The 26,610-nt window shown below is 41.7% G+C and overlaps 1 protein-coding gene across 1 annotated transcript; it reads right to left on the minus strand.

Annotated features, from left to right (window-relative positions):
- Nucleotides 1-5,019: 5,019 nt before the first annotated feature.
- LOC145416008 (lachesin-like) lies at nucleotides 5,020-25,577 on the minus strand. The gene is made up of 5 exons (XM_080285108.1): nucleotides 25,490-25,577; nucleotides 12,176-12,336; nucleotides 7,805-8,015; nucleotides 5,820-6,116; nucleotides 5,020-5,135 (listed from the first exon to the last, which is right to left on the minus strand). Exons 1-5 carry the CDS (start codon nucleotides 25,575-25,577, stop codon nucleotides 5,020-5,022), a joined length of 873 nt encoding a protein of 290 aa, XP_080141234.1.
- Between the last annotated feature and the right edge of the window lie 1,033 nt (nucleotides 25,578-26,610).

Here is a 26,610-nt window from a genome sequence, read left to right on the forward strand (position 1 = left end):
TGTACCAAATTCTTCTGTCTTGTACACAGCCTCTTTCAGCTTAATAATATTAGATAGCAGAGGTAAGTGTGAAGCATGTGAGATGAAGTATCAGGCGAACTTTCTTTCCTAACTGTATGTTCAATTTTTATTTAATTTAGGAAAAAGCTTTAGCATTGGAGTAGATGCGTTTAATCTATCCCAAGCACTTACGGCAAGTCAGAATGAAGAGAGAAACCTGTACTTTACACGTTGGCTACAATATTGTTACAATGTCAGACAACTTTTACCTGGTCGTGGTGTAGCGGATTGCTGCCTGGCTCTCACCTGAGAGTCCCGAGTTCGATTCCAGACATAATGGAAATATTTTGGATGATTTTACCTATAAAAAGTACAGGTTTCTCTCTTCATAAACAAGTTAATTTAGGAGGTTTTTCGTAATGAAGATAAAAATTAAGGTTACATCTAACCCCTTCAATTGGAATTTACCATCTTAAGTTGAATAAAATCGTTTGGTTTTAAGATAAATAAAATACAGTTGACATACTAGGAGTAAGGAAGCTAACATGCCTTCCAGTACTAGAGGTGTTAAAAAAAATGGTGTGAAGGCAGCAAAGAATTCAATGCAAAGGACGAGGTGGAAGAGTTAGCCCTCCATTCCTATGACGTCTTTCTCATTTCAGTCAAAATACCGTCACACGATTTAATTCATTTAGGAGATATCTTTTGTAGTGAAGGCTTTAATAAAGGCTGTATCCAAACTTTTTAGTTCGAAAAGTCTCGCCTAAGTTGAGCTGAAGTAAATAGTCTGGAAGTAATGCTAATAAATAAAACTAGAGGTCCCCGCACGAGGGGAATCACACCAGCCTCGAGCCGATACATATCTAGCGCGGCTCAGAATATGCCCTTGACCTTGACTTACTTTCACCAATTTCGAACTCATAGGAGATTCTCATCCCTACTACACACCTGTAAAATTTTGTGATGATATCTTGAGCAATTGCGAAGTTATCGTGGTATCAGACACACAGACCTTGACCTGCTTTCATCAGTTTCGAACTCGTGATCGATTTTTTTCCCCTACAACATACTTGTAAAATCTTATGATGATATCTTGAGGGGTTGCGAAGTTACCGTGCTAACAGACACACAAACTGAAAGCAGTACTAGCTTCGTTATCACGGCTGGTAAAAAATATTTGACTGAAAGGGTTAAAGTAATGGCTTTAAGATGCTGCTATACTACAAGGTGTCTGAGGAGTATCAGCTGGTGGTATTGTCAGTAGGTTTTCATCTGACTATAGTAGTAGCACGCGAGTCTGAAGGTGTCATTATCGTGCCCTGGCAACCTTCCCGTCAACAGTGCGTCCGATTTCGTGTATTATATGATACACGTGTGATTCGTGTATAATATGTTCGTGTATAATAATATTCGTGTATAATATATTCGTGTATAATAATATGATTCGTGTATAATGTACGGAATTGGAGGCACTGTTGACTGGTAAGTTGCCAGGGTACGAGAAAGACACCTACAGTGTGCCACGACTTTAACTCCTGTGTAGCTTAAGTGATAGCCAAGTGTAGTTAGAATGGAAGGTGAGTCTGAGTATAAACCAAGGACGTAGAAACTCTGATTATTATAATATAATAATAATTATTATGATTTCATATTATTATTATCATTAATGCTATTATTATAATTATTTTACCTTCAGATTATTATACTCCAATTGAAAACGGCGGCTTATGAAACCAAAGCCTTTTTATTGATGTTATTGTTTTGCTTATGTTGATGTCATTGTTGATGTTACTGTTATCGTTGTGGCTGAAGGCTCAAATGAATGTGAAACAGGTGGACTGCAGACCGATATTACCCTTCTCGTCCATTTCTTCTTCCTCCTATTGGGGATAGAAAGAGAACTGTAGGACGTCTGTATAACCTGGAAGCAGGCCCGCCTCGTTATGTTAGTGCCACCGCGGGACGGCGTCCCTCTCCAGCACCACTGTACTCTATAGTCAGAAATATTCCCTGTCAAGAGTCGGCTAGTAGAGTTTAAGGGGTGCACAGAAGCATAAGTGATCTCATTATTATTACCGTAGTGCCATTAAACCCCTGCTGGGTGGAGGAATGCCATGCCTCTATAATTACTTTCTTTTCACCTGACGAAACTGGACCACCTTCTTAACTAGAAACATTATGAATCTTGGCTGTAAGGGTGGGATGAGTCTCCTTGGTTACTTGTCAGATCAGTCCTTCAGCCTAACTACACATGGCCATCAACTGACTGTGAGGGTTAGCAGTCTTTGTCAGATTATTATAAAATCTGTATATTGTTGTTCAGCCATCAGCACCACTGGATCCATCGCCACACATCACAGTATGAACTGGTATCCATGCCTCAGTAACCTGGCCATCTTTATCTGTGCAGCTTTAATCACACATAATAAGCACATGATAAAGATTCCAGAGCTCCCCCCCCCCTCCTCCTCTACATCCAGACAAGTTTATGAAAGTCGTATCCTCATAACTGAACCACTTTTGATCTTGGTAACTTGTACTGCCACAATATAAAATCAGCTGATATTTGTTCACCTGTACTATGCTAGAGATCTAGCCACAGACTGATGACAAACAGACCGACTGTCCCCGCGCCACGATGAAGTATAAAAATAACTTCTTACTGTTATGAGCCTCTTTTGGCATTAAAGGCGATAATAAACGACGTTTTTGATGTCGGCTGCTTTATTGTTGAATAAAACATGACGTGTTTCCCCTAGAAGTATCAGCCCTCAACTAAATCATGAACGGGATAGCGAAGGCTGCTGCTTACAGACGATCTTATTTAACGAAGGAAATGTTTCTATAGGTCATTCCCTTTAACTTGAAGAGAATCTTTAATATCAATGGCAGCTTATTTTTCGTAGCCCAATGTCAGAATGAGACAATAATACAGATCCCTGGAATTCCCAGAGCCATTCTTCGTCACTAACGTCATTATTTAGTGTTAATGTATTATTACAGCTTCGAAATCAAGACGGAGGGATAGTCATTTTCCTCCTGCATGGGAGGGTCCTGCATTGGCCGTATCTTGCCTACAGTTGACGGGTTTGCTCGGCCAGACTGACTGAGGTTGATCAACAAGAACAACAGATTCATGCAGGCAGCATTCAACTTCTTTTTCTTCTCTAAAAACTTTTCCACGAAACATCTTAGAACGAATATCTTATCTTCACACCCAGCCCACTTCTAAAGCTTTTTATTCCTCACCAACTAATTCCCTAGGTATCTACCCAGCTCTAACAACAAGTATCCATCCATGTATCGATCCTATCAAACTGAAAGAACATGTACACCTATGACTACCTCACACTCTTCTCTTCCCTCTTTTCCTTTGCATAGGGGAACTATTGTAGCAGACTTCCAATCCTCTGGAACTCCATCTTCCCCTCGTACCAATCTGCACACCTTTATTTTTTTCTGTTCAGTTACTTTTTATCTTTTTCCTAAAGTATATTTGAGCATTTCGTCACACATTCCATCAGATCCTGGGGTTTTCACAGCACTGATTTTCTAGATGTCTCATATACATCTATTCAACTGATTTCTCCCTTCTTTCCCACCTTTCTTCTTCCACTCGCTTGTGTCATCTTTTCACCCCGCCTAGTACCACACATGATGCAAAGATATCTTTGGGAATTCTTTACAGATGCCGCCTACCTCTTTCATCAGATTCAGATCATATATCTCTGTTGCCCTTCCAGTTTTCTCTTACACCGCGCATTTTTTTTCTTTCCTCTGTGCAGCTTTTCTGCTCGCCTTCCAGCAAGTGCCATCTCCTGTCGCCCTCTGCCACTGTGCACCCATCTACTAAGGAAAATAATAAAAATTGCAATACAAAACCTTTTATTCACGTAAAGTGCTCAGTGTGTCCATCATTGTTGCAGAAACCTTGCTCCAGACGAGATAGCCAGTCGCAGGCTTAGACCTGTAAAAAGGAAACAATATATATATATATATATATATATATATATATATATATATATATATATATATATATATATATATATATATATATATATATATATATTTGTAGATACAAGATTATGGAACGGTGTATATTCAGATACTGGCTGCAGTGAATAAAAATTATAATAATAATAATAATAATAATAATAATAATAATATTATTATTATTATTATTATTATTATTATTATTATTATTATTATTAATCCAATGGAGCATGATAATACTATTTTATGCATCTCACCCTTTACCGTTGGGCGAGATTCAACCTGTGTGTGTGTGTGTGTGTGTGTGTGTGTGTGTGTGTGTGTGTGTGTGTGTGTGTGTGTGTGTGTGTGTGTGTGTGTGTGTGTGTGTGTGTGTTCTTTAACTACTCCTAGACTTTGCTGGTTTTGAATTAATCTTTCCAGGTAAGTTCTTCTGGTTACTTGGAAGGCTTTCCATTACAAGCAATATTACGACCATGGCTTTTATCAGTGCCAGCCCCCTCACCAAAAAAAATAATCTCAGAAACAGTGAAAGAAGGGCATACATGGCTCTGATATCTTAGTACCTGGTTTACAATGGACTCTCATCCATAATGCAATATGTAATTAACGTGAACCTCCCAATGAATCTTTCGGGAAGTAAGCCTCTTTCCAAAAATAAAAATGATCAGAAACCGAGAAATGAGACACATGGATTTCAAAGAAATCGGCATATATATCACAGAACAGGTGTGCAGTTTCCGTGCTTTGTCTGAATGCAGCGGAAGAAACTGCATATCTTCTCTGGTATTAAAGTCATGCAGTTAGTGTTCCTATTCTTTAATTCTTCTCAGAACTCATTCCTGTCAATCTCTCTATATGCTCAGGCAGTACAGAATTCCTCACCTGTGTTCAACAACCTTAACCTTCCCATGCCATGCCTCTCCCTGCTTCTCCTTGCCTAGTAGGAGGAGGGTGCTAAGGCACGGTATGACAGAGACAGAGCCGAGTGCAGCTCCACGCTGGCGTGACTGAAGGAGGCTCCGTCTAGGACCTAGTGAGCAGCAGTAGGGTGGCGGAGACTATTAAGTAACAGGCCAGGCTGGTGGACAGGCTTAGTGGGGAAGAGGTGTTGTGGTGCTGCATGGCGGCCAGTTCCTCACCTGAAAATTTTGTCATGGAGTGTGGGAAGGATAAGAAATACTCTTTGAAGGCATACAGAATACAGAAAAAAATACTGAGGTTATAGTTCTTCCTTTACAGTGAAACTTTCCTTTTATATTTTAGCTATTCAATCAATTATCTTTAGCAAAAATGTAACTTCCCGTGGTGAAGTGTTTAGAAATAATCTTTATTAACCCTTTCCTTGAGAGACGGTTTCCCAAAGTTTAATAGTTCAACTGGTGGTAGGGAAACAACAAATAGACTAAATGAACTTGGATGTATTGATGGGATAAGCAAATGCAAATAATATACTTGAAAATGTCATGTTTGAAAGTAGGTTTGGAGTCATCACACATTTATTCAAGAATATTATTAAAGACTGGAGTCCCCATGCATTGTACTTAGTAATGGATTATGCTTGCAGACGTCTCTCTCTCTCTCTCTCTCTCTCTCTCTCTCTCTCTCTCTCTTTCTCTCTCTCTCTCTCTCTGAGTAAAGGTTTGGGATTCTCACGAAATGTATGTAGGGAATGAATTAAATCAAAGTCGTCTCACATGTAATGAATCTAACAGTCGTCATGAATAGATACATTCTACATTTTCCCTTAGCTACTAGAGTTCCTTCTTGAGGTGAAGAAAGTGGTCTGTTGGTAACAAAAATATTGGATTATCTTATAAACTCACCTTTTAACACGTGCACTGTAACATTCAGCGGCTGTGTACAGGTGGAAGTGCACGTGTAGGTGCCAGAGTCTGTGGGTGTGGCGTGGGATCGAGCCAGGGACAGTCGAGACACAGGTGTGGTCACATTGTTATCAGTGACCTGGAACTCGTGGGCCTTTGAAGTGGCAACGGGTTGGCCTTCTCTACTCCAGGCGAGGAAGGCTGGAGGTGGACATCCCTGGACTTGGCACATCACTTCCAGGCGACTCCCAGACTGCACGTACACCTCTCTGCTCGGCTGCACTGTCGCTACAGCCTCTGTTAATGGAAAGAAATGCTGTAAGAGTGGGTATTGTCCTAAAATAATAACTCCATTTTCCTTAACCGAATTCTCATCGACTATAACAGAAGAGTATGTTATTAGTGTGACCCCCGGCTCATCTAAAACGTAAACCCTGTGGACTGCAGGCTTCAGTTGCCTTCTCTTGCGGTCCACCGTCCTCCTTTTGAAGGATAAGGAAGTAGCTAAAGGACGTTTGTATAGCCAGGTAAAGGAGTCATCTTATATCCATTCCATCAAATGAAGGTGTCCCTCTCGAGCACCAACAAACTACAGTTATGGTTGCATTATGACCACTAAACTGGGTTAACACTAATGAGTACGTTTGGTACCCGGTGCCAAAGCAATAATAATTACAATACAGAAGTCATCCTTCACCGGATAATAATGTCATACTCGATTTGAGAGCAAACACACATTTATCCATCTGGTCGAACAAAGTGATTAGGAACTTTTTTTTTTTTTTTTACCGGTACTGCCTCCGAACACTCATAATCAACTCTGCCGCCATGTTTCAGTGGGTAATGATGAGGTCATACTCGATTATGAATATATATATATATATATATATATATATATATATATATATATATATATATATATATATATATATATATATATATATATATATATATATATATATATATATATATATATATTCAGGTTTTACGCCGTGTCCCCTTTTTTGTCAGTTAGGGGTAAGGCACTGCCCCTGGGTAGAGGACTTTGGATTTGGGGTGTGTAGCACTTTATGACCGGATGTCCTTCCTGATGTCTACCAAAGATCCTTGAGTGGATTCGAACCTCCAACCCTTTGGTTGGAGCGCTCTAACCTATTGAGTCACGGCTGCTACAACCAGCTACATGACAGGACAGCACTACCTCTCAGAGCAAGGCAGCTTACCAGGGAGCGGCGCGAACTCATGACTCTTCGGTCTCGAGTTAGACACTCTCTCTCTCTCTCTCTACACACATATATATATATATATATATATACATACATACATATATATATATATATATATATATATATATATACTGTATATATCATCATCAGCCGTTTGAGTATCCACTGCAGGACCAGCCTATCCCGACCGAAGTCGGGACGATACAGCCAATGCCTCTCTACCAAGTGGCTTAGGCTGTCTAGTAGAGATTGTGTGTAGGGTGAGAAGTGCTTGTAAGTGTAATTGTAGTGTTGGAGTGGCTTTGGATGTGTGTATAGTCTGTGAACCAAGTGTAATCGGCCCGCGCAAGCCGACTGGGTGCAAGCATACTTTACACTAAGCGACACTGATTCAACCACAGCACCCCTGATGTCCGCCAATGAAGTACGTGGCCGGGTGAGCACTCCCAAAGTTTGTTACCCTGGCGGGGTGCGAACCCTGGTTCACCCGTGTACGAAACGCACACTCTACCACTGTACCACAGTGGTAGAGTGTGCGTTCGTTCAAAATGTAATAGCTTATATTAACTTAATGGAGATTTCTTGTCATTTTACAGCTTATTTTCCGTACCTCAGTGGCACGTTAAGACAATACTGTGGCTTTACATCCTTTCCATAGTACTTTATCGTATTCTATTGTTAATCTATTGCTACGACTCGGAATTCAAAGTGGAGAGATGGTCATATAATATCTAGTTAAAGTGAACAGGGATTAGTCACCTTGCACAGTGAGGTTGACGGTGTGTGTGATGGGCGGGGTGGTGGAGACCTGGCAAAGATAAGAGCCCGCGTCGGTCTTCCTTACATAGTGTATCTTCAGAATCCACTGCTGCCCTCCCGCTGGGTTGACCGACACGAACCTGGCGTCTGAGGTGTACGTGACGGACTTGGTGGTCAGGAGGCGAATGTCCTGCCCACGCACCCACGACACCTGTATGGCGGAAAGTAATTGTGGTGAAGTGCTTAGCGTTATTGGCTGACTGGAACCTGGCGTCTGAGGTGTTGGTGACAGACATTGTTGTTTGGATACAAATGTCCCTCCCCTGCACCCACGACACCTGTATGAAAGAAAATAAATGGTGGTAAGTTGCTTAGCGTTCTTGGCTGGCTCCAACCTTGTGTCTGGAGTGTAGGTGAATACTTTTAGGCTTGACAGTTCGTTCCATTTGGTCCAGCAGTCTTCGAGATGCAGCACACTTTCACATATTACCATTTCGGCGTTAATACCCGCGGTCCATACCTAGTACATGCTAGAGCTGTCTCACTCTGGACTAGTATATTGATATTAACGGGAATAATTTTACGACATCGACGGGTCATTAAATTCTATTTCAGAATTAATTTAATTAAATTGCTCCCTGTCCCAGATTGGGATTGAACATGAGTCACTTCAGACAACAGAGGACTTCTTACAACACTGGACCACCACCTCCAGGGGTCAATTATTATTGTACCCATAACAAAGGTTAATGGTGGTCAGATGAAGCACTTTTCACACATGGTTGGCCTGAACTTAGTGTTTAATATTTGTATTGTGGGTCTGGCGGTCAGGAATCAGTTATACTTACCGTGGCACCACAACACCTGTATGTTAAGGAGAGTTATTGGTGGTCCAGTGCTTAGCCTTCCAAGATTTAGGTTATTAATTTAACAGTCTCGAGTCTAATACCACGCCTGCCCACTGACGACACCTGTACAGGAGAGTGTTGATTGTTGAGAGAGAGAGAGAGAGAGAGAGAGAGAGAGAGAGAGAGAGAGAGAGAGAGAGAGAGAGAGAGAAAGAGAGACAGACAGACAGACAGACAGACATAGACGGGGGTGGGTGGGTCATCGTCCTGGAGTCTAGGCTTAAATGGCGAGTGAAAGGATAAGTGAATGATTATGTTGGGTACTTTGATGTGTGTGTGTGTGTGTGTGTGTGTGTGTGTGTGTGTGTGTGTGTGTGTGTGTGTGTGTGTGTGTGTGTGTGTGTGTGTGTGTGTGTATGTGTGTGTGTGTGTGTGTTGCTGAATCTTTCCCACTTCTTATTTTATAAGGGTTAATAGGGCTAGGGTGATGACGATGATGAAGCAACTGTAGTTTAAAAATTCGTGAGATTTGTGTCGTCTTAATCATTCGTGTCTTATATAAATGCGTTACTGCTACATGTTTGAACTGAGAGAGAGAACGAGTTACAGTGCACTGTTAAGCTACAGAGCTCGGGAATGTCATTTTGATTTCATTCTTGTCCATTCGTGACAATTTTCATTCATTTTTAGACAGATTTTTCGAACTGGAGGCGTTAGATGAAGTAATAATATATCCCGTCAGTCCAACAGGACTTTACTCAGTTACATAAAATCATTTGGTGCAAATAGAATAAGATAAATAAACGAAGTCAATCGGATTTAGAAAGGTAATGAGGAACAATTAAAGCAATCTATTCAGTCCGAGGGTGACTTTCTACTCAGTGTCTGCTATTCATTGACTTTAAATCATCAGTTTTTATATTCAAATGAATAAGACATCATCATCATCATCATCATCTACATTCACTGCAAGTCCACTGCTGAACAAAAGCCACTCCAATTTTCTCCACGAACTCCTTGACTGAATCAGTATCTGCCAGGTTTAGTCTGCAGGCTACTCTGTCTCACCTCTCCACCTCCTGTCTGGCATTTTTCAACTGCACTCGCAGTCTCTTGGAGTCCAGTCAGTCAGCCTCTTGTTCCATCGGTTACCTCTCATTCTTGCAACGTGACCGATCCATCTCCATTTCTGTTCTTTTATAACCTCTATAATGTCTTTGGCTTTAGTCTGCTGTCTCACCCAAGTTGTTCTCTTCCTGTCCCTCAGAGAAATTCCCAACACTGATGTTTCCATTCCTCTTTGAGAACGGATTAGTTTGTTTACTATCAGTTTTGTCAGTTTCCAGGTCTCACAACCGAACATCATAGCTGGGATTATATTCGTTATTTACTTTTTTTTTTTCTTTCATACATCCTGGCAGTCTACTTTCCATGATGCCTCAGTGTTTACCAGAAACTTTCCATTCAATTGTAATGCTTTTTTTTTTTTTTTTTTCATGATCTTTCGTTAGTTTTAGTGTTTGCCCCAGGTAATCGTACTACTGAACTTCTTCAAGAGTGTCTGCATTTATTTTGATGACGCTCTTAAATTTGAATTAAACACTGAAGGCTATATTAATGATGTACCTAACCTTTCCAGCTCAAATATAATTTCTAAGGTGCTGCATAATTCATGAAAAGATTTCAGGAATACTATGATAAATACATACCAGATTGAAGGGCTTAAGTGTGGCAGGGAACTCTAATGCAGAAAGACCTAGAAACAATCACCATTAACCTATTCACTGCAATGATGACTCTACAAACTTTTCTCGAATTGATTTTATTTTCAGTTTACAAAGGGACCTGTAGAGGTGAAGTGATGGGAGTGTGATATAATTATATCACTTGCTGGTGAATCTCTTGAGTGTGTGGAAGTGTTTTGTTATTTGGGAGACATGTTGTGTGCTGGAGGTGGGGCTGGAGCTATCTCTGTGGATAGGGTGAGAAGTGGTTGGAAGAAGTTCAGGGAGAAGTTGCCTCTCCTGACATTGAAAGGGCTCTCCCTACGTGCTAAGGGGTCTTTGTATGCAGCATGTGTTAGGAGTGTAATACTGTATGGTAGTGAGACCTGGGCAGTGAAGGAGGAAGATATTCGCCGGCTCAGACGTACAGAAATGACATTGATTAGGTGGATGTGCAGTGCGTCCCTGCGTCCAAGGCTTGGAGGGGCTGGGTTTACGGTGGAAGACTTGAGAGGTAGAATGGGACTGGAGTGTATTGATGTTGTGATGAGGAGAGGTAGATTGAGGTGGTTTGGACAAGTGGAGAGGATGGGGGGTGATAATTGGGTGAGGAAGGTGAGAAGTGTTAATATTGGGGGTGGGTTATGAGGGGTAGACCGAGAAAGACATGGGACGAGGTCATTAAGTGTGACCTTAGGGTTAAGGGACTGAACAGGGAGGCTGCAGTGGATCGTGCAGCGTGGAGAGCAGCCATTAGGTGACCAAGGCCGACACATGCAAGCATGTTGGAGCCTTTAAAAACGAAAACGAAAACGAAAACGGATTGGCCTACCACACACCTTCTGACTTACTGACTGCATTTGCCAACTTTCATTTCGAAGCCAGGAAACAACCCATTTCAAAAGTACAACTTGTGTGGAATATAGTTTGCATGTGTCCTGGCAATGTAATTTATGTTTCAAGAATTTTCAAAACGGATGCATTGGATAGAGCCGTACTTCCGGTATTTAACTATTTTACATTATTCGGCTCTCTTATTTTGAATAAATCGTCTTGAGACATCAAACTATAAGACGCCACGGTGTTGGAGAGGGACACCTTCACGCCGCATTACCTACATAACTGGGCGGCTACACTGCTTGGTTTTACAAACGTCCCTCAACTCACTCCCAGTCGAGTGGACTGCAGGATGAGGGCAGCTTCAATCTGCAATCCACCAGGTTCATGTTTCATATGAACATGATACTGTTGCTGCAATATGTCACCCGATTCAATGAGTAGGTATAATTTTAATACGACTCTTAGTAATTCTGCTTTCTATTTCAATAACAGTACCACAGGATAATAATATTCATCGTAGGGAGAACCTTCTCGCACTCAATGGTTTTCTAATAGTTCCACGACTAATTGCCGTTCTGCAAATAAATTTAGCATATTTCTCTTAGTTTAATTCTACATGTGATTCTCTTAAAGCCTAAAATGTAATTCACTGTAAGTTATTAAGATTCTAAATTTATCTTGAGTTTATAGCCAGTTCCCAAAACACACACACACACACACACACACACACACACACACACACACACACACACACACACACACACACACACGTGTAGACTCACATTCACTCTTTCTATGCCTATCTGTCTATCTTTGTCTGTCTATGTGATATCTGTTTGCTAGTCTCTCTATCCCTCTGTCTATTTTCAAGTCTCTTAAAGCCAACCTTTTTGTTTCAATAGTTCTGATCCATTTCCCAACATTTTTAACTATTGGCCAATTAACGTGTGTCAACTCACGGTGTAGTTATGCAGGTTCCTAATACCACACGGCAGCATGGCGGTGGTACCAGACACAACCGTGACCGTGGTCTCTGTGGTGTTGGTGAAGGAGGGGCCGCTCAGGGTGGAGTACTGGATGGGTGGGGCTTCCTTCAGTATGTCATTCCATACTGACCTGTCTGTGACGGGGAGGAAAAGGGGGAAAAAAAAGAAATTAGTTTGCCATGTAGAAGACCCTTTTTTCTTCTAAAGTCTGAGAAGGTTGGGAGAAAAACATTACACTCACGATAACTCAGAGGCAGATGTTTGTTTTGTGCTAATCTTGGCTAACTCATGTTTGTAAGAAATACAGTATGAGGTGATCTGTCTCCCTATCCCCAGAAAGGAGGATAGTGGACTTCAAAAAGATGGCCACTAAAACCGGCAGTCCACTTGGTTCACACTTCAAATGGGCCTGGGATTACAACTGCTGCAACTTACGGGTAGTTTCCTAAATACCGTTCCACTAGAAAATCATCCAGCGGTATCTTATGTGTTGTGGTGACGTCTCAGTCAGCTTGTTACGCTTGGGTGTGACAGAGGAATTAAGAAATTAATAAAGCATGAAGGGTGCACGTTGATAACATTTCTGCACCGTCACCAGAAAAGTAAGAAATCACCCGGCAGAGTGGAAGAGGAGCGATATATATGAACCACCGTGTTGAGTGTGTCTGTTAGTTGCTGAAAGGAATTTTGAGGAGAAATAATGGCAGGATTAGCCTGAATACTCTTCTTGGTGTTAATAAGCAGGCAATACTGAACAGGCACTGTCTCCTACGCTATTTCCTGCTTGCTGCTTTTTCTTACAGACTAGAGATAGAGTGTGATATTGTGTTTTTAGAGGAAGCATGGGAAGAAAAGGAGAAACCTGATATGAATGAAGTTGAGGGTTTTTACAACGGAGGGTGGAGTAGAGAGATAGGGCGAAAAACTGTGTTCCTTTTGTCTGCAATTTTATCCTTGGAGAATCTAGGGAGAAGAATGAAACACTAAGACGAGTGATCAAGGGCAGATTTGTGCGTTTTTATGACTGTCGTGGGTGTTGGATGTTTAGGAGAAGGAGAGTGCTTATGCCGTACTTACACATGCGTGGCCAAGGCCATCTTACGAGTATAACCAAACGCTGACGTACCATCACTGTTAGAAACAGCCTCTCTTTTGCTTAATGTTTGATTTTTATTGTTTTTACTGGCACATAATTCGAAGTTGATACGAGTAAAGAATCCTATGATGCGGTAAAAGGAATGGGATAGTATCAAGTATTTATGACGTGTTTGCAGGGATGATTAAGTGCAGTGACGAATGGAATGAATTTTCTGGAATCATAAAAAAAAAAAAAAAAAAAAAAAAAAAAAACTTGGACGAACTGATTTTTTAAAAATCAGGAAAAGGGGAAACCAAAAGGCAGAAGCCCGCAAGATTGTGTCCTCCAAGAAACGATAATAAAAGAGCTAAATTCAAGATCCACTCATTTCAAGATGACTGGGCACATTGTTTAAAAGACTGGGGGTCATAAGCTGAATGTGAGAAGGACAGGAGACACTACCAGAGTTGACTTGCTGCATACACAAAGGACTAAGAGTATCAGTCAACTCTTACATTAGAGAGATGGACAGAGAAGAGATGAGAGTTTGCTATTAGACGGGTGCTGTGCGTGTAGACAGTTCAGAGGAGCAGTGATTAGTAAAACAACGATAGAAAAGAGATAAAGGTGCAAGGCGCGGCGAAGAGAGGTTGAAAGGGCAATGTAAGAGGAGGAATATTAGTGAGAAGAAAAGTCTTTGACTCCACCTTGTTCAGAAGAGCTGAATGTTGGGATCCACCCACCTCCAAGACACAAAATAGTTGCACTCTATGCAGGGGTGAATGAAACCTCTGTATAAAGTCAACAGCCGTCTAAGGTTAGAGAAGTCACAGAGTTAGCTTCGCACCCCTAATCTCTTGCAAGCAGATTTTGCAAGCAAGGTCATGTGATGTTTCCAAGATAAATCCCAAGAGAATGAAATCCCAAGTATGCTCAGAAATGCTGCACAATTGAATTGGATATTCTAAATTTTAAAGGATATTCTTATGGAAGATTTTGGTGAGTTGAAAGATGTAGGTACTGAGGTTTTGATGCATTAAAATAACAAGGTTACTTTTACCTCAGTAAGAGCCATAAGCCAAGTCACTAATAAGGTATCTCATAGCCACATTCTGAGTTTGTTGAAGAAACTGCAGAGATGGACGCTGTGAGATGCAAAAGGAAAAGTGAAGAGTGAAGTGTTCAATGTATGAGTGGGTAGGGTTAGATGTACAGCTTCGAAGTCACTGATGAATAGAAAGGAGTTGGTGAAAGGACAGAACCCAGGAGAATACTACTTTTCATAGAGCTAGGAGATCGGTGACTGTCTACAGCAGCAGCTATAGAACGACCAGAAAGAAAGCTAGAGGTCAAGGCGCAGATAGCAGTTTTCGCCAAAGTCCCAAAATGAGGATAACCAAGAGTCTGAAAGGAAGGTAAGATTGCCTGGAGCATCCCTTGCAGAACCCATACTGGCAATTGGAATGGTTTTGATAAGAATAGTGTTTTAATAGTTTTGTTAGGGATATCTATAAAAGTCTTTAGAAATGCGCAAAGTTAAAGATATTAGGCGACAATTAGAGGACTGGGAACGGTCATTCCTCTTTGGAACAGGTTTAATGAGAGCAAACTTAAGGTAAAAGAATTTACCTAGGCAGGGTGTAAGCACAGAGGCACAGTTGTTAAGGACAACAGGAGGAACCCCATCAGGCCAATATGCCTTGTTAGTATTGAAGCCTGTGAGGGCAGAAGGTACATCAACCAAAGAAATATTAATGTCAGTCATGATGAAGTGAGAGGGGAGAAGAGGTGGAGAAACAGCACCAGAGTCATCCAAGGTGGAACTTGAGGAGAAAAAATGAGCAAAGAGTTCTGCCTTCCTAGTAGAATCAACAGGGACAGGGTAATCAGAAGGGAAAAGAGGAAGTCAAACAATTAAGACCACTTAGTATGAATGAAATTATTCTTATCACTGTGAAGAAAAGACTTGGCATGATTCCAGGCAGGAATACAAAAGGGATGAGATTCAGTGGTATGTTGGCACTGGTACCTACTGTAGGCATCCTCCCTGTTGTTGACAGCATTAGAACAAGCGTGATTTAACTAAGGTTTCTTTGCATTAGTCGAACGATGAGAGAAAGGAATGTATGCTTCCATATGAAAGAGAATGATCTCCATGATGTGCAAGGCACACTCTGATGACTTTCGGCCATGAAAGCAGTAATCATTCAAGGGAAAATTCAAAGAAATACTACCCAAGGGTCTCCCAGTCAGCAACTCCAAAGTGCCACAGCCACTACTTCGTGGGATGGTTCACAGGCCTTCCTGGAGCAATAGGACAAATTAGGGTTATTAGGTTGTGATCAGAAGAGCCCAACAGAATTAAAAGATTGACTAAGTAGAAGTAATTATAAGGAATAGGTCAAGTTTGTTGGTACTCTCTCCAAGGCTGTCAGGGATATGTGTAGGGTGCTCTAGGTCATAAGGATAGGAAAGATGTAGACGTCAACACAGCTGGATCAGTGAATAGAAAGGAGATCCAAAGGTGGTGGTGGTGAATTTTGACATCACTTAGGAAGTAGCTTTCAGAAAAGGGAGATGTTGATAGAATGTATTCTCTCTTAGACGTATGGTAATCAAAGAATTTTTCATAGTCAGTAGAATTGGCAGGATAACCGAAGTCAGATGTAGAGAACTAAGAGGATTCATGTTCAGGGACACGTGAGTAAGACACTGTACGTTGCTGCATACATACACACAACAACGGTCCTTGACTTAAACTGATTATAGAGAAAGTAGCCTCTGACTACTGAGCCTAAGTGAGGAAGAGGTGTAGTTTAACGGAAGAGAGGTGGTCTGTAACAGCGAAATTAGGGCAAGGCCATAAATGATGAAGAAATTAAATAAAAGTGAGCCACACAATGATTCCATTGATCTCACTTGCTCATCACAGGAAGAGAGGCTGATGCTTATCACTGGAAGAGGAGCTGATGGTGGGGGCATTTATGGTCCCTTTCCTCCCCCACGAGGACTCTGCAGGTGGGTGTTGAGATGCCATGTTTGCAAATCTTGGAACAGGAAGTGTGGTGTTATAATGGGAATGTAGTTTCTTGTTGAAAGTTAAATGAAAATGTATAGGAGAATATGCTAGCTTACTCCCATTTTATTGAGACACTGGAAATGTTCAGCAAAGGGGGATGGCCAAAAGATAGTCTTGAGGACTTTTAAACAGGAGCTCCAGCTCTACTTGTCACCAGCTTTCCGTCCTCCAAGGGAGTGCTGCCCTATTCGGTTAGTGCTACAGTTTTAAAAGAATGGAAGATGGCTGTGATTGTGCCTTTGTGAAAAAATATAGGTGAATGTTGGAGTGCATCAGGGATCAGTCTTGAGCCCCTTATTGTATATCACGGTGTTTGAAGCTCCCTCATGTGGTTTCAAAAATGCACTTTCATGGAAATTGTTGTATGCTGATGAATAGTTTTGACTGTAGAGAATGAAAGGGAGGCAGAAGAAAGATTTGGAAGCAGAGAGACGGAATGAGGCACAAGGGTTTGAGAGTAAATTAGGATAAAACAACAGTGATGATATCTAAGAGTGGTGGTGGTGCAGTCGAAGCAGAGAAAGAGTGGCCATGTGCAGTTCCCACTAGGGTGTGGGAAATAACTCCATCTTGAGCAGTATTTGTGATAAGTAGGTGAATAAGAGATGGAGTAGTATTAGAGGTAGACTGCAAGATAATGTCGATTTAGTGCGTGTGGTGTGTCGGGGAGAGCATGTAGAGATTGTCAGGCATAAAAGGTTTTTGTTAATAAGTCTCTTGAGTAAGTGTAAGAGTTCTGTTGTTTGCGGGACATGTAATGTGCTGGAGATGGGGCTGGAGCTAGCTCTGTTGCTAGGTTAAGATGTGGTTAGAGGAAGTTCAGGGAGCTGTTGCCTCTATTGACATTCAGAGGGTTCTCCCTCCCATGCTAAGGAATCTTTGTATGTGACGTGTGTTAGCAGCGTAATACTGTATGGTAGTGAGACCAGGGCAGAAATGGAAGTGGATATTCATAAGCTCAGACGTACATAATGACAGTGATGGGGGCGATGTGTAGTGCGTCCTTGAATGTGAGGCCTGGATGGCTAGATCTACGAATGAAGAGTTAAGAGGAGAGATGGGATTCGAGTGTGTTGGTGTTGTGATGAAGAGGGGTAAATTGAGATGGGTTGGGCATGTGGGAAGGATGAAGCAGTAAGTCTTTTCGCCAAGGACCACTGGAAAAGCAAGGTTAGGTTAGGTCAAGTTAGGTGGTTCTCGGTGTCCCTCGCTGAAAAGACTGACCCCAAGCACCACCGAGGGCCGCTTTGTGGCTCACCAAGAGCCACTGGAAAACCAAAATTAGGTTTGGTTAGTTTAGGATGCTCTCAGTGGCCCTCGGTGAAAAGACCGAACTGAATGGAGGGTGACAACTGAGTGTGGAAAGCGAAAGTGTGAACGCTAGGGGTTGGGTTTTGAGAGGCAGATCGAAAAGGCCTGGGAGGAGGTCACTGAGTTTGACCTCAGAGATGAGGGACTGCATAGAAGGTTGTCGGAGATCGTGTGAACAGCCGCTATTAGTTAACTAAGACCGATGCATGGAAGAATGTTAGAACCTATTGTCACGAATCAATTCGCGACATTTCCTTTTTGTGAGAAGCCACGAACTATTAGTGGAAAACTCACTGTGTATCGCTCAGTTAACCGTTTCTCTCTCCATTCCGGGGTATACTTTTCAAATAATTCGTCACCGTTTTCAAAAAGTGACCGATTTAATGCACGTCACTAAGTGCGCTACTGAGCGATACAATTATTTCTTTATCGTTTGCCTCTGCTTCCCTCAACCGTTAGCCACGCCTTGCGTCCTGCCCATTCAATGTATTTGAATTCAGTCTTGTGTTTGCTGTGGCGGAGAAAGGTTCTGTGCTCAGAAGTGGAGAGGTCAGCTAGCACCCCAAGCTCCACTAGACAGTTAATCCAGTCCTCCCACCTTAGTGGTGATACATAGCATTCATCGACTGGTATTTCTTTTGTGTATTTTGTAGTTTTAAGAGCTTAGTTAAGGTGTTTTTCCCTAGGCGTAAGTATTTAGCTTCTGTGTGAGTGAGCGAGTGCGTCTCATTGATTTGATTTGAGATGTAATGTTAAATTTATTTTTGTAATTAATAAATTTAACAGTTCTATTTCTTGAGCTTAATGTAGAGTAAATCTTGTTTCATTTCTCCATAATTAAGCTTATTTTCCATATAGCTCCTAGCTTGCATAAACGTTTTACTATTCATAACTGGTACTTAGACCAGTCTTGTTGTATTAACTTAAAATCCGTTGTGCCAGGAGTTAATGCATCAGCAAGAACCTGATGTTATTATTATTAGTATTAGTTATTTATTGTCAGGGGTGATGTAACTTTCTCCAGAGGCTAACAGTACAGTAATTCAGCAATTGTGAGTAATTAGTCTCTGCTGTGTACTGTTGAGAAAGTTTATAAATTCTCGTTCTTAGAGAATCGTGCACAAGCCAGCGTAAAGTAATCGTTGCTTGATGTAGCAAGACAATCATTGTCTCTGCGCTTCAATATTATTGAATATAAATATCAATTTAAATAATATTTAACCATTTATATCAAAATTACTGCGATATTATAAAAACCCCGTGACAATTGGCGACCTCGCCAGGATATTAACTCCTAGCTCTAAAGCTATTCACGAGATAGTGCTCACTCATTCATATTTAGGTATTTATCATTAAAGTTTATAGGCACAAGCTTACTGGTGTTTACCCTTAATTTAGCAAGTGAATTTTGCTTTATTAATCAATAGAATACTTAACTCTAGTTTATTCTTGGTAACGCCAGACGATTTTATTCGCTCCTGGGAAGTCGGCGTACCCATTGTGTTTATTATTGAGTCTTCCCAGTCATTTACATTTTTATTTATTCTTTGCCAGTTAACTGGATAAGACTGGTCACCACTAGCTTGTGTCTGTACTCTTTACTTTTGTTTATTAGTATTCGTCGCTAAGCAGTCAGTACTCAATTTCGGTTTGCTTAATAAATTAGCGAAATGGCTACTACTGTATTTTTACAGGAAGCCAAAGAAATGGGTCTTTCGGACCCAACCGAAATTAAAGAGTATATACTCTCACGGCATAATCAGGAGCAGCAGCGCGAGAATGATGCCCGTGAAGAGCTAGAACAGCGCGAATACGAGCGTGAACAACGCGAATACGAGCAAGAACAGCGCGAACACGAGCAGAAACAACGCGAGCTCGAGTTAGAAAAGAGCGAGAACAGCGCGAATACGACGAGCGTGAACAACGCGAGCGAGAACGAGAACATGAACGTGCCGAACGTGAGGCACGAGAAAAACATGAACTTGAAATGATGAAGCTCAAGCGAGATTCCTTGGCTTCAGACACGTCTGGTGCAGTTGGTCAAAGCTCCACGAGCGTTCCCCCTGCACATGTCCTGGCGACCCCACGCATCAAGCTTCCTTCATACAAGGAAAGCGAGCGAATCGAGCCGTACATAGCTCGTTTTGAGGACATGGCAGACTTATATCAACTGGATGAGGCAGCTAAGCGGCTTCAGTTTCTTAGCCTATTTGAGGGCCCTGCCCTCGATATTCTCCACAGAATTCGTGGAGACAATCTCACATATGAGATGATGAAAGCTGCACTCATTAAGGCGTATGGTCTCACAGTAGACGACGCCAAAGTTCAGTTCATGCGAGCTTGTCTCCAAGACAAGGAGACAGCTGTTCAGTTCCTTGATCGTCTCACAGCTTACTTAAATGAGTGGATGGAGAAAGATGAAACTCCTTCCACGCGTGAGGGGATAATTGACCTTATGCTGCGTACACAGCTAGAGAGGTCGTGGCCTGCTGAGCTCATAGCACAGCTTAAGATCTGCCAGGTGAAAGATGCCAGCCAAATGGCAGAGAAGGCTGACGCATTCTTTACTGCATACGGGTATCAAGCTCGTAAGCAAAACACCTGGAGCAGAAAAGATACTGCTAAGTCTGGGAAGCCGTCTCAGACTGAATCCCAGCACCAAGGCCGTTCTCAGAGTAATGGTCAAGGTCCAAGCAAACCACAGAAGGACCAGGGGCAAAACACTCAGAAACCTGAGTGGAAGAGGTACAACAAGTACCCTAACCAGCAGCAGTATCAGCCACGCAACCGACCGACGGGACAAAGTTTTTCACCACCAGCTCAAAAGAGGCAGGAAGCGAATGCAGCCTTCATTCCTCAGCAGCAGCCTGGTGGTCACGTCCCTACCAGTGTGGGTACTCCCCCACAGTTCACTAGTCCCACAGTGACAGTGAACCCCCCTCCACAGATGGCCAATGTTCCATCTTCCCAATATAACCCTCAAGGCACAATGTTTGCCACATCAATTCAGCAGCCTCATGAGTGGCTAGCTGCTTCCTCCACAGGCCCTCCCACAGGTGACAGTACCTTCCTTGTTCAGCCAGGGTTTGTGGGAGGCATTCCTGTGAAGGTCCTGAGAGACAATGGTTCCTCAGGTTGCTCTGTTAAGCAGAGTTTAGTTCGGCCTGAGCAGTATACAGGTCGACAGATCCATGCAAAGCTTATTGATGGATCAGTGAGATTGTTCCCTGAGGCATGTATCCAGGTGGCATCTCCATTTTATACTGGTATGACACTTGCAGTTGTCATGCCAGAGCCTCTATTTGACTTAATAGTAGGCAATATTATTGGAGTCAAGGATAGTTGCTCCGATGGCGCTACTCAGACTTCGGCTGCTGCGGTGACACGAGCCATGACTGAGGCTCTAGACTGTGTCACCCCAGTGATCATTGAATCGCCGCAAGATCTGATGTGCAGTCAACTTGTTGTGCAAGAACAACATTCTGACCCGACACTTGCTGCCGTGCGGAACAAACAAAAGGGTCGAGTGATTAAGTATTCACGGGGAGGTCGAGCCAAGTTCCTTCGCAAACAAGGACGGCTCTACCGTGAGTCACGAACACCCGAGGGCGAGGTTCGACTGCAGTTTGTCGTTCCCGCCAAGTACCGCCTAGCAGTGTTACAATGGGGTCATTGTTCAGCCTCAGGAGGTCACTTGGGCAAAAGGAAGACCCAGGGCCGTATCCGAGCTGACTTTTTCTGGCCAGGGATGGGACGGGACATAGATAGTTTTGTCCGTTCCTGTAGTGTGTGCCAAAGTATCACCACTAATCAGGGACATGCCCTTCCTGTGCCATTCATAACCACACCTGTAATCTCTGAGTCAGTTGAGAGACAGGGTAGTGGTGAAGTGGGTGCAGACCTGACGTCTCGCCCATTGGCCCCACAGGACACATTATGTCCGGGGCCTGTACATACATGTTATGTACCATAAGTTAAGGGGGAAGTTGAGAGGCGACTTGAGGCTATGGAAGACCCAAGTTTGCATAAGGATTCTCAGCTTCCCGGTACTAATATATGTACCGTAGGTTAAGGGGGAAGTTCGAGAGAGAACTCCGCAGAGGCGACTTGAGGCTATGGAAGACCCAAGTTTGCACAAGGATTCTCAGCTTCCCGGTACTAATATAAGTATTGTATTGTAGGTTAAGGGGGAAGTGAGAACTCTGCAGAGGCGACTTGAGGCTATGGAAGACCCAAGTTTGCACAAGGATTCTCAGCTTTCCGGTACTAATATAAGTATTGTATTGTAGGTTAAGGGGGAAGTGAGAACTCCGCAGAGGCGACTTGAGGCTATGGAAGACCCAAGTTTGCACAAGGATTCTCAGCTTTCCGGTACTAATATAAGTATTGTAGGTTAAGGGGGAAGTGAGAACTCCGCAGAGGCGACTTGAGGCTATGGAAGACCCAAGTTTGCACAAGGATTCTCAGCTTTCCGGTACTAATATAAGTATTGTATTGTAGGTTAAGGGGGAAGTGAGAACTCTGCAGAGGCGACTTGAGGCTATGGAAGACCCAAGTTTGCACAAGGTTTCTCAGCTCTCCGATATTAATATAAGTACTGTAGGTTGAGGCACAGGTTGAGGACCCGTGTGCAGTTCGAGGCTATGGAAGACCCGAGTTTGCACAGGGATTCTCAACTTGCCGACCATAATCGTGTGCTAAAATTAATGGCGACCTCGAGCGTACTTTTCATAGCATGTACTGACTGCTAGCCAGAGAGAGTAATTGTAACATAATAAGAATTTTGTCCCATTGACACTTTTGATGCTCCACCTCAATTGGTTTTGCAGGTTCAGCAATGGGTGTAGCAGTTTTGCTGTGCGGGCCAGCCGATCGTCTGCCGCACGCTGCCGCCTCTTCTCCTCTGCCTTCGTCGTCGCCATATTATTTACTGTGTCATTTTACACGTAGGTACAGTTACACTACAACTGTCACACCTACACCGTGTATTACATACACCACGCTACACAACAATTAGTTGTCAGTGTAAATGTAGCGAATTTTCGCTCAGTTTGACCTGAGTACAGGATTTTCACCGTCGTCACGGAGTTTTTCCCTCAAGCTTGCTTCTATTAAAGTAAATACGAGGTTTTTTCGCTCACTGACGACTGCGACTTTCTCCTGTAGCAGGATAGCACACACACCACAGTGTGAATCTTGTGTGACTGAGTTAGGATTTATATGTATGTATATTGAAATCTTTCTTCTGAAGGAAGAAAGATTTAATTTTCATGGGGCGTAATGTCACGAATCAATTCGCGACATTTCTTTTTGTGAGAAGCCACGAACTATTAGTGGAAAACTCACTGTGTATCGCTCAGTTAACCGTTTCTCTCTCCATTCCGGGGTATACTTTTCAAATAATTCGTCACCGTTTTCAAAAAGTGACCGATTTAATGCACGTCACTAAGTGCGCTACTGAGCGATACAATTATTTCTTTATCGTTTGCCTCTGCTTCCCTCAACCGTTAGCCACGCCTTGCGTCCTGCCCATTCAATGTATTTGAATTCAGTCTTGTGTTTGCTGTGGCGGAGAAAGGTTCTGTGCTCAGAAGTGGAGAGGTCAGCTAGCACCCCAAGCTCCACTAGACAGTTAATCCAGTCCTCCCACCTTAGTGGTGATACATAGCATTCATCGACTGGTATTTCTTTTGTGTATTTTGTAGTTTTAAGAGCTTAGTTAAGGTGTTTTTCCCTAGGCGTAAGTATTTAGCTTCTGTGTGAGTGAGCGAGTGCGTCTCATTGATTTGATTTGAAATGTAATGTTAAATTTATTTTTGTAATTAATAAATTTAACAGTTCTATTTCTTGAGCTTAATGTAGAGTAAATCTTGTTTCATTTCTCCATAATTAAGCTTATTTTCCATATAGCTCCTAGCTTGCATAAACGTTTTACTATTCATAACTGGTACTTAGACCAGTCTTGTTGTATTAACTTAAAATCCGTTGTGCCAGGAGTTAATGCATCAGCAAGAACCTGATGTTATTATTATTAGTATTAGTTATTTATTGTCAGGGGTGATGTAACTTTCTCCAGAGGCTAACAGTACAGTAATTCAGCAATTGTGAGTAATTAGTCTCTGCTGTGTACTGTTGAGAAAGTTTATAAATTCTCGTTCTTAGAGAATCGTGCACAAGCCAGCGTAAAGTAATCGTTGCTTGATGTAGCAAGACAATCATTGTCTCTGCGCTTCAATATTATTGAATATAAATATCAATTTAAATAATATTTAACCATTTATATCAAAATTACTGTGATATTATAAAAACCCCGTGACAATTGGAATTGTCACGGGGTTTTTATAATATCGCAGTAATTTTGATATAAATGGTTAAATATTATTTAAATTGATATTTATATTCAATAATATTGAAGCGCAGAGACAATGATTGTCTTGCTACATCAAGCAACGATTACTTTACGCTGGCTTGTGCACGATTCTCTAAGAACGAGAATTTATAAACTTTCTCAACAGTACACAGCAGAGACTAATTACTCACAATTGCTGAATTACTGTACTGTTAGCCTCTGGAGAAAGTTACATCACCCCTGACAATAAATAACTAATACTAATAATAATAACATCAGGTTCTTGCTGATGCATTAACTCCTGGCACAACGGATTTTAAGTTAATACAACAAGACTGGTCTAAGTACCAGTTATGAATAGTAAAACGTTTATGCAAGCTAGGAGCTATATGGAAAATAAGCTTAATTATGGAGAAATGAAACAAGATTTACTCTACATTAAGCTCAAGAAATAGAACTGTTAAATTTATTAATTACAAAAATAAATTTAACATTACATTTCAAATCAAATCAATGAGACGCACTCGCTCACTCACACAGAAGCTAAATACTTACGCCTAGGAAAAACACCTTAACTAAGCTCTTAAAACTACAAAATACACAAAAGAAATACCAGTCGATGAATGCTATGTATCACCATTAAGGTGGGAGGACTGGATTAACTGTCTAGTGGAGCTTGGGGTGCTAGCTGACCTCTCCACTTCTGAGCACAGAACCTTTCTCCGCCACAGCAAACACAAGACTGAATTCAAATACATTGAATGGGCAGGACGCAAGGCGTGGCTAACGGTTGAGGGAAGCAGAGGCAAACGATAAAGAAATAATTGTATCGCTCAGTAGCGCACTTAGTGACGTGCATTAAATCGGTCACTTTTTGAAAACGGTGACGAATTATTTGAAAAGTATACCCCGGAATGGAGAGAGAAACGGTTAACTGAGCGATACACAGTGAGTTTTCCACTAATAGTTCGTGGCTTCTCACAAAAAGGAAATGTCGCGAATTGATTCGTGACACCTATAATCTAAACGAAATTAAAGATATGAAATGATCTGAGTGCTATTTACTGAAGATGTATCATAGAGAAAGTGAGGAGAATATGTGAATGACTATTCAGAGATAGACAGAGTCGTTTTAGCTGTGGGATTGAATATGTCCTGAGGGTAATTATGAAACTACGCATAAAGAGGATGCCTGTGAGGCGGAACCGTGGATTTTGGGTCCCCGAATCGTGAGAGAAAGGGTGGATGACTAATTTCCCAGGATATGCTCTTGATTAAGTACTCCTATTATATATTTCCCCCTTCCTTACTTTCTTGATCCTGTCTTATCCCACTGAACGTGGAAAAAAAGAGGCTGAATGATTATAATGACTTTTCCCATTTGCGTAAAGTCTGTGGTATGGTAGCTTTTTGTTGGTTGTTTTTGTAGTTCTGTTGGCTTATGTAGTTAAGTCTTCATTATTTACATACCGTCCATGGTATTGGCAGGAGCTGTGAGGACGAACAATAGCACAGCATAAGAGGCCAGCAGTGTTGAGTGGCAGGACTGGAAGGCCATATCTGCTGAAGAAGGGAGAATAAATTAACACAGGATATCAAATAATAGAAACAAAAATAAACAATAACGCGTGGAAAGGGTGAAACCAAGGATGAGATGGAAGGATGGAATGGAGACGTATTATTAAAGTAGGGGGCGAACTTTATAGATAATGTAGTCTGTGGTGGAGGACAGAGTGACATGAAGTGATTTGCTTGTGGCCACCCTTTATGGATTAAAGTGTCTGCAACAGACATGTGGTAGATCTATCCGTTTTTTTTTTTTTTTTTCCCCCGACTAAATGACCCTTGTGTGCAATAGAAAGCAGGACCACTCGGGACTATACCTTTCATGGCCTATGAGGTTTCGTATTGCTTTTATGTCAGATATATTTAGCACATTACCCATATTATCTTCCTATACATGACTGAGGCATGGTATGTCGTTACAAAAATATATGTAAATAGCATAAAAGAGAATATGGCGGCATAATATGCATGATGAGTAGTTTGGATAAAAGGCCGTGATTATTCCAGAAGAATGCGACTTCTAGTTAGTTCTGTGGGCACCACCCTACTACATATCAATGGCCAAATTGAGTAAATGGAAATTAAATGACACTAACATCATTAAGAACAAATTAGGAGAGAACCCAGCTTTAGAAGATGATGTTTAAAAACGCAAGAGAAGAAAATAATACTCACATGGAAGGCTTAGTACAAGGAAACAGAAATACCACAAACATTAGAATTAGATTTTAAAAATTAAATTGCTCCATGGAGGAATAACTAGAGACACATATATATAAATAGAATTTTTCAAAAATTGATGGAGTACTTAGAATGCAACACTCGTCTCCACCAACTAACCGAACTGCCTAATTTTTTACTTTGCCAGGTGACCTTGACTTTCCAGATTATCAAAATTGCATTATTTCATTCTGGCCTGACCCTTAACATTTCGTTCTGTCTAACCCTTCAGATTAGAAAACAAATTGTATGAGCTGACTTTGCCCAGTGACTGATATTTGACAATCCCCTGCGACCTTGAACTT

The sequence above is a fragment of the Coenobita brevimanus genome, chromosome 104 (assembly GCF_032717465.1).
Source record: "Coenobita brevimanus isolate Jiangsu-jjx chromosome 104, ASM3271746v2, whole genome shotgun sequence".
Lineage (NCBI taxonomy): Eukaryota > Metazoa > Arthropoda > Malacostraca > Decapoda > Coenobitidae > Coenobita > Coenobita brevimanus.

Excerpts from the sequence above, each read along its gene's own strand:
- LOC145416008 (XM_080285108.1), bottom strand. The coding sequence starts at position 25,577 with ATGGCCTTCCAGTCCTGCCACTCAACACTGCTGGCCTCTTATGCTGTG. Across the intron at positions 8,016-12,175 it reads GGAACCTGCATAACTACACC|GTGTCGTGGGTGCGTGGGCA; the intron begins GTGAGTTGACAC and ends TCCGCCATACAG. Across the intron at positions 5,136-5,819 it reads TACAGTGCACGTGTTAAAAG|GTGAGGAACTGGCCGCCATG; the intron begins GTGAGTTTATAA and ends CAAAATTTTCAG.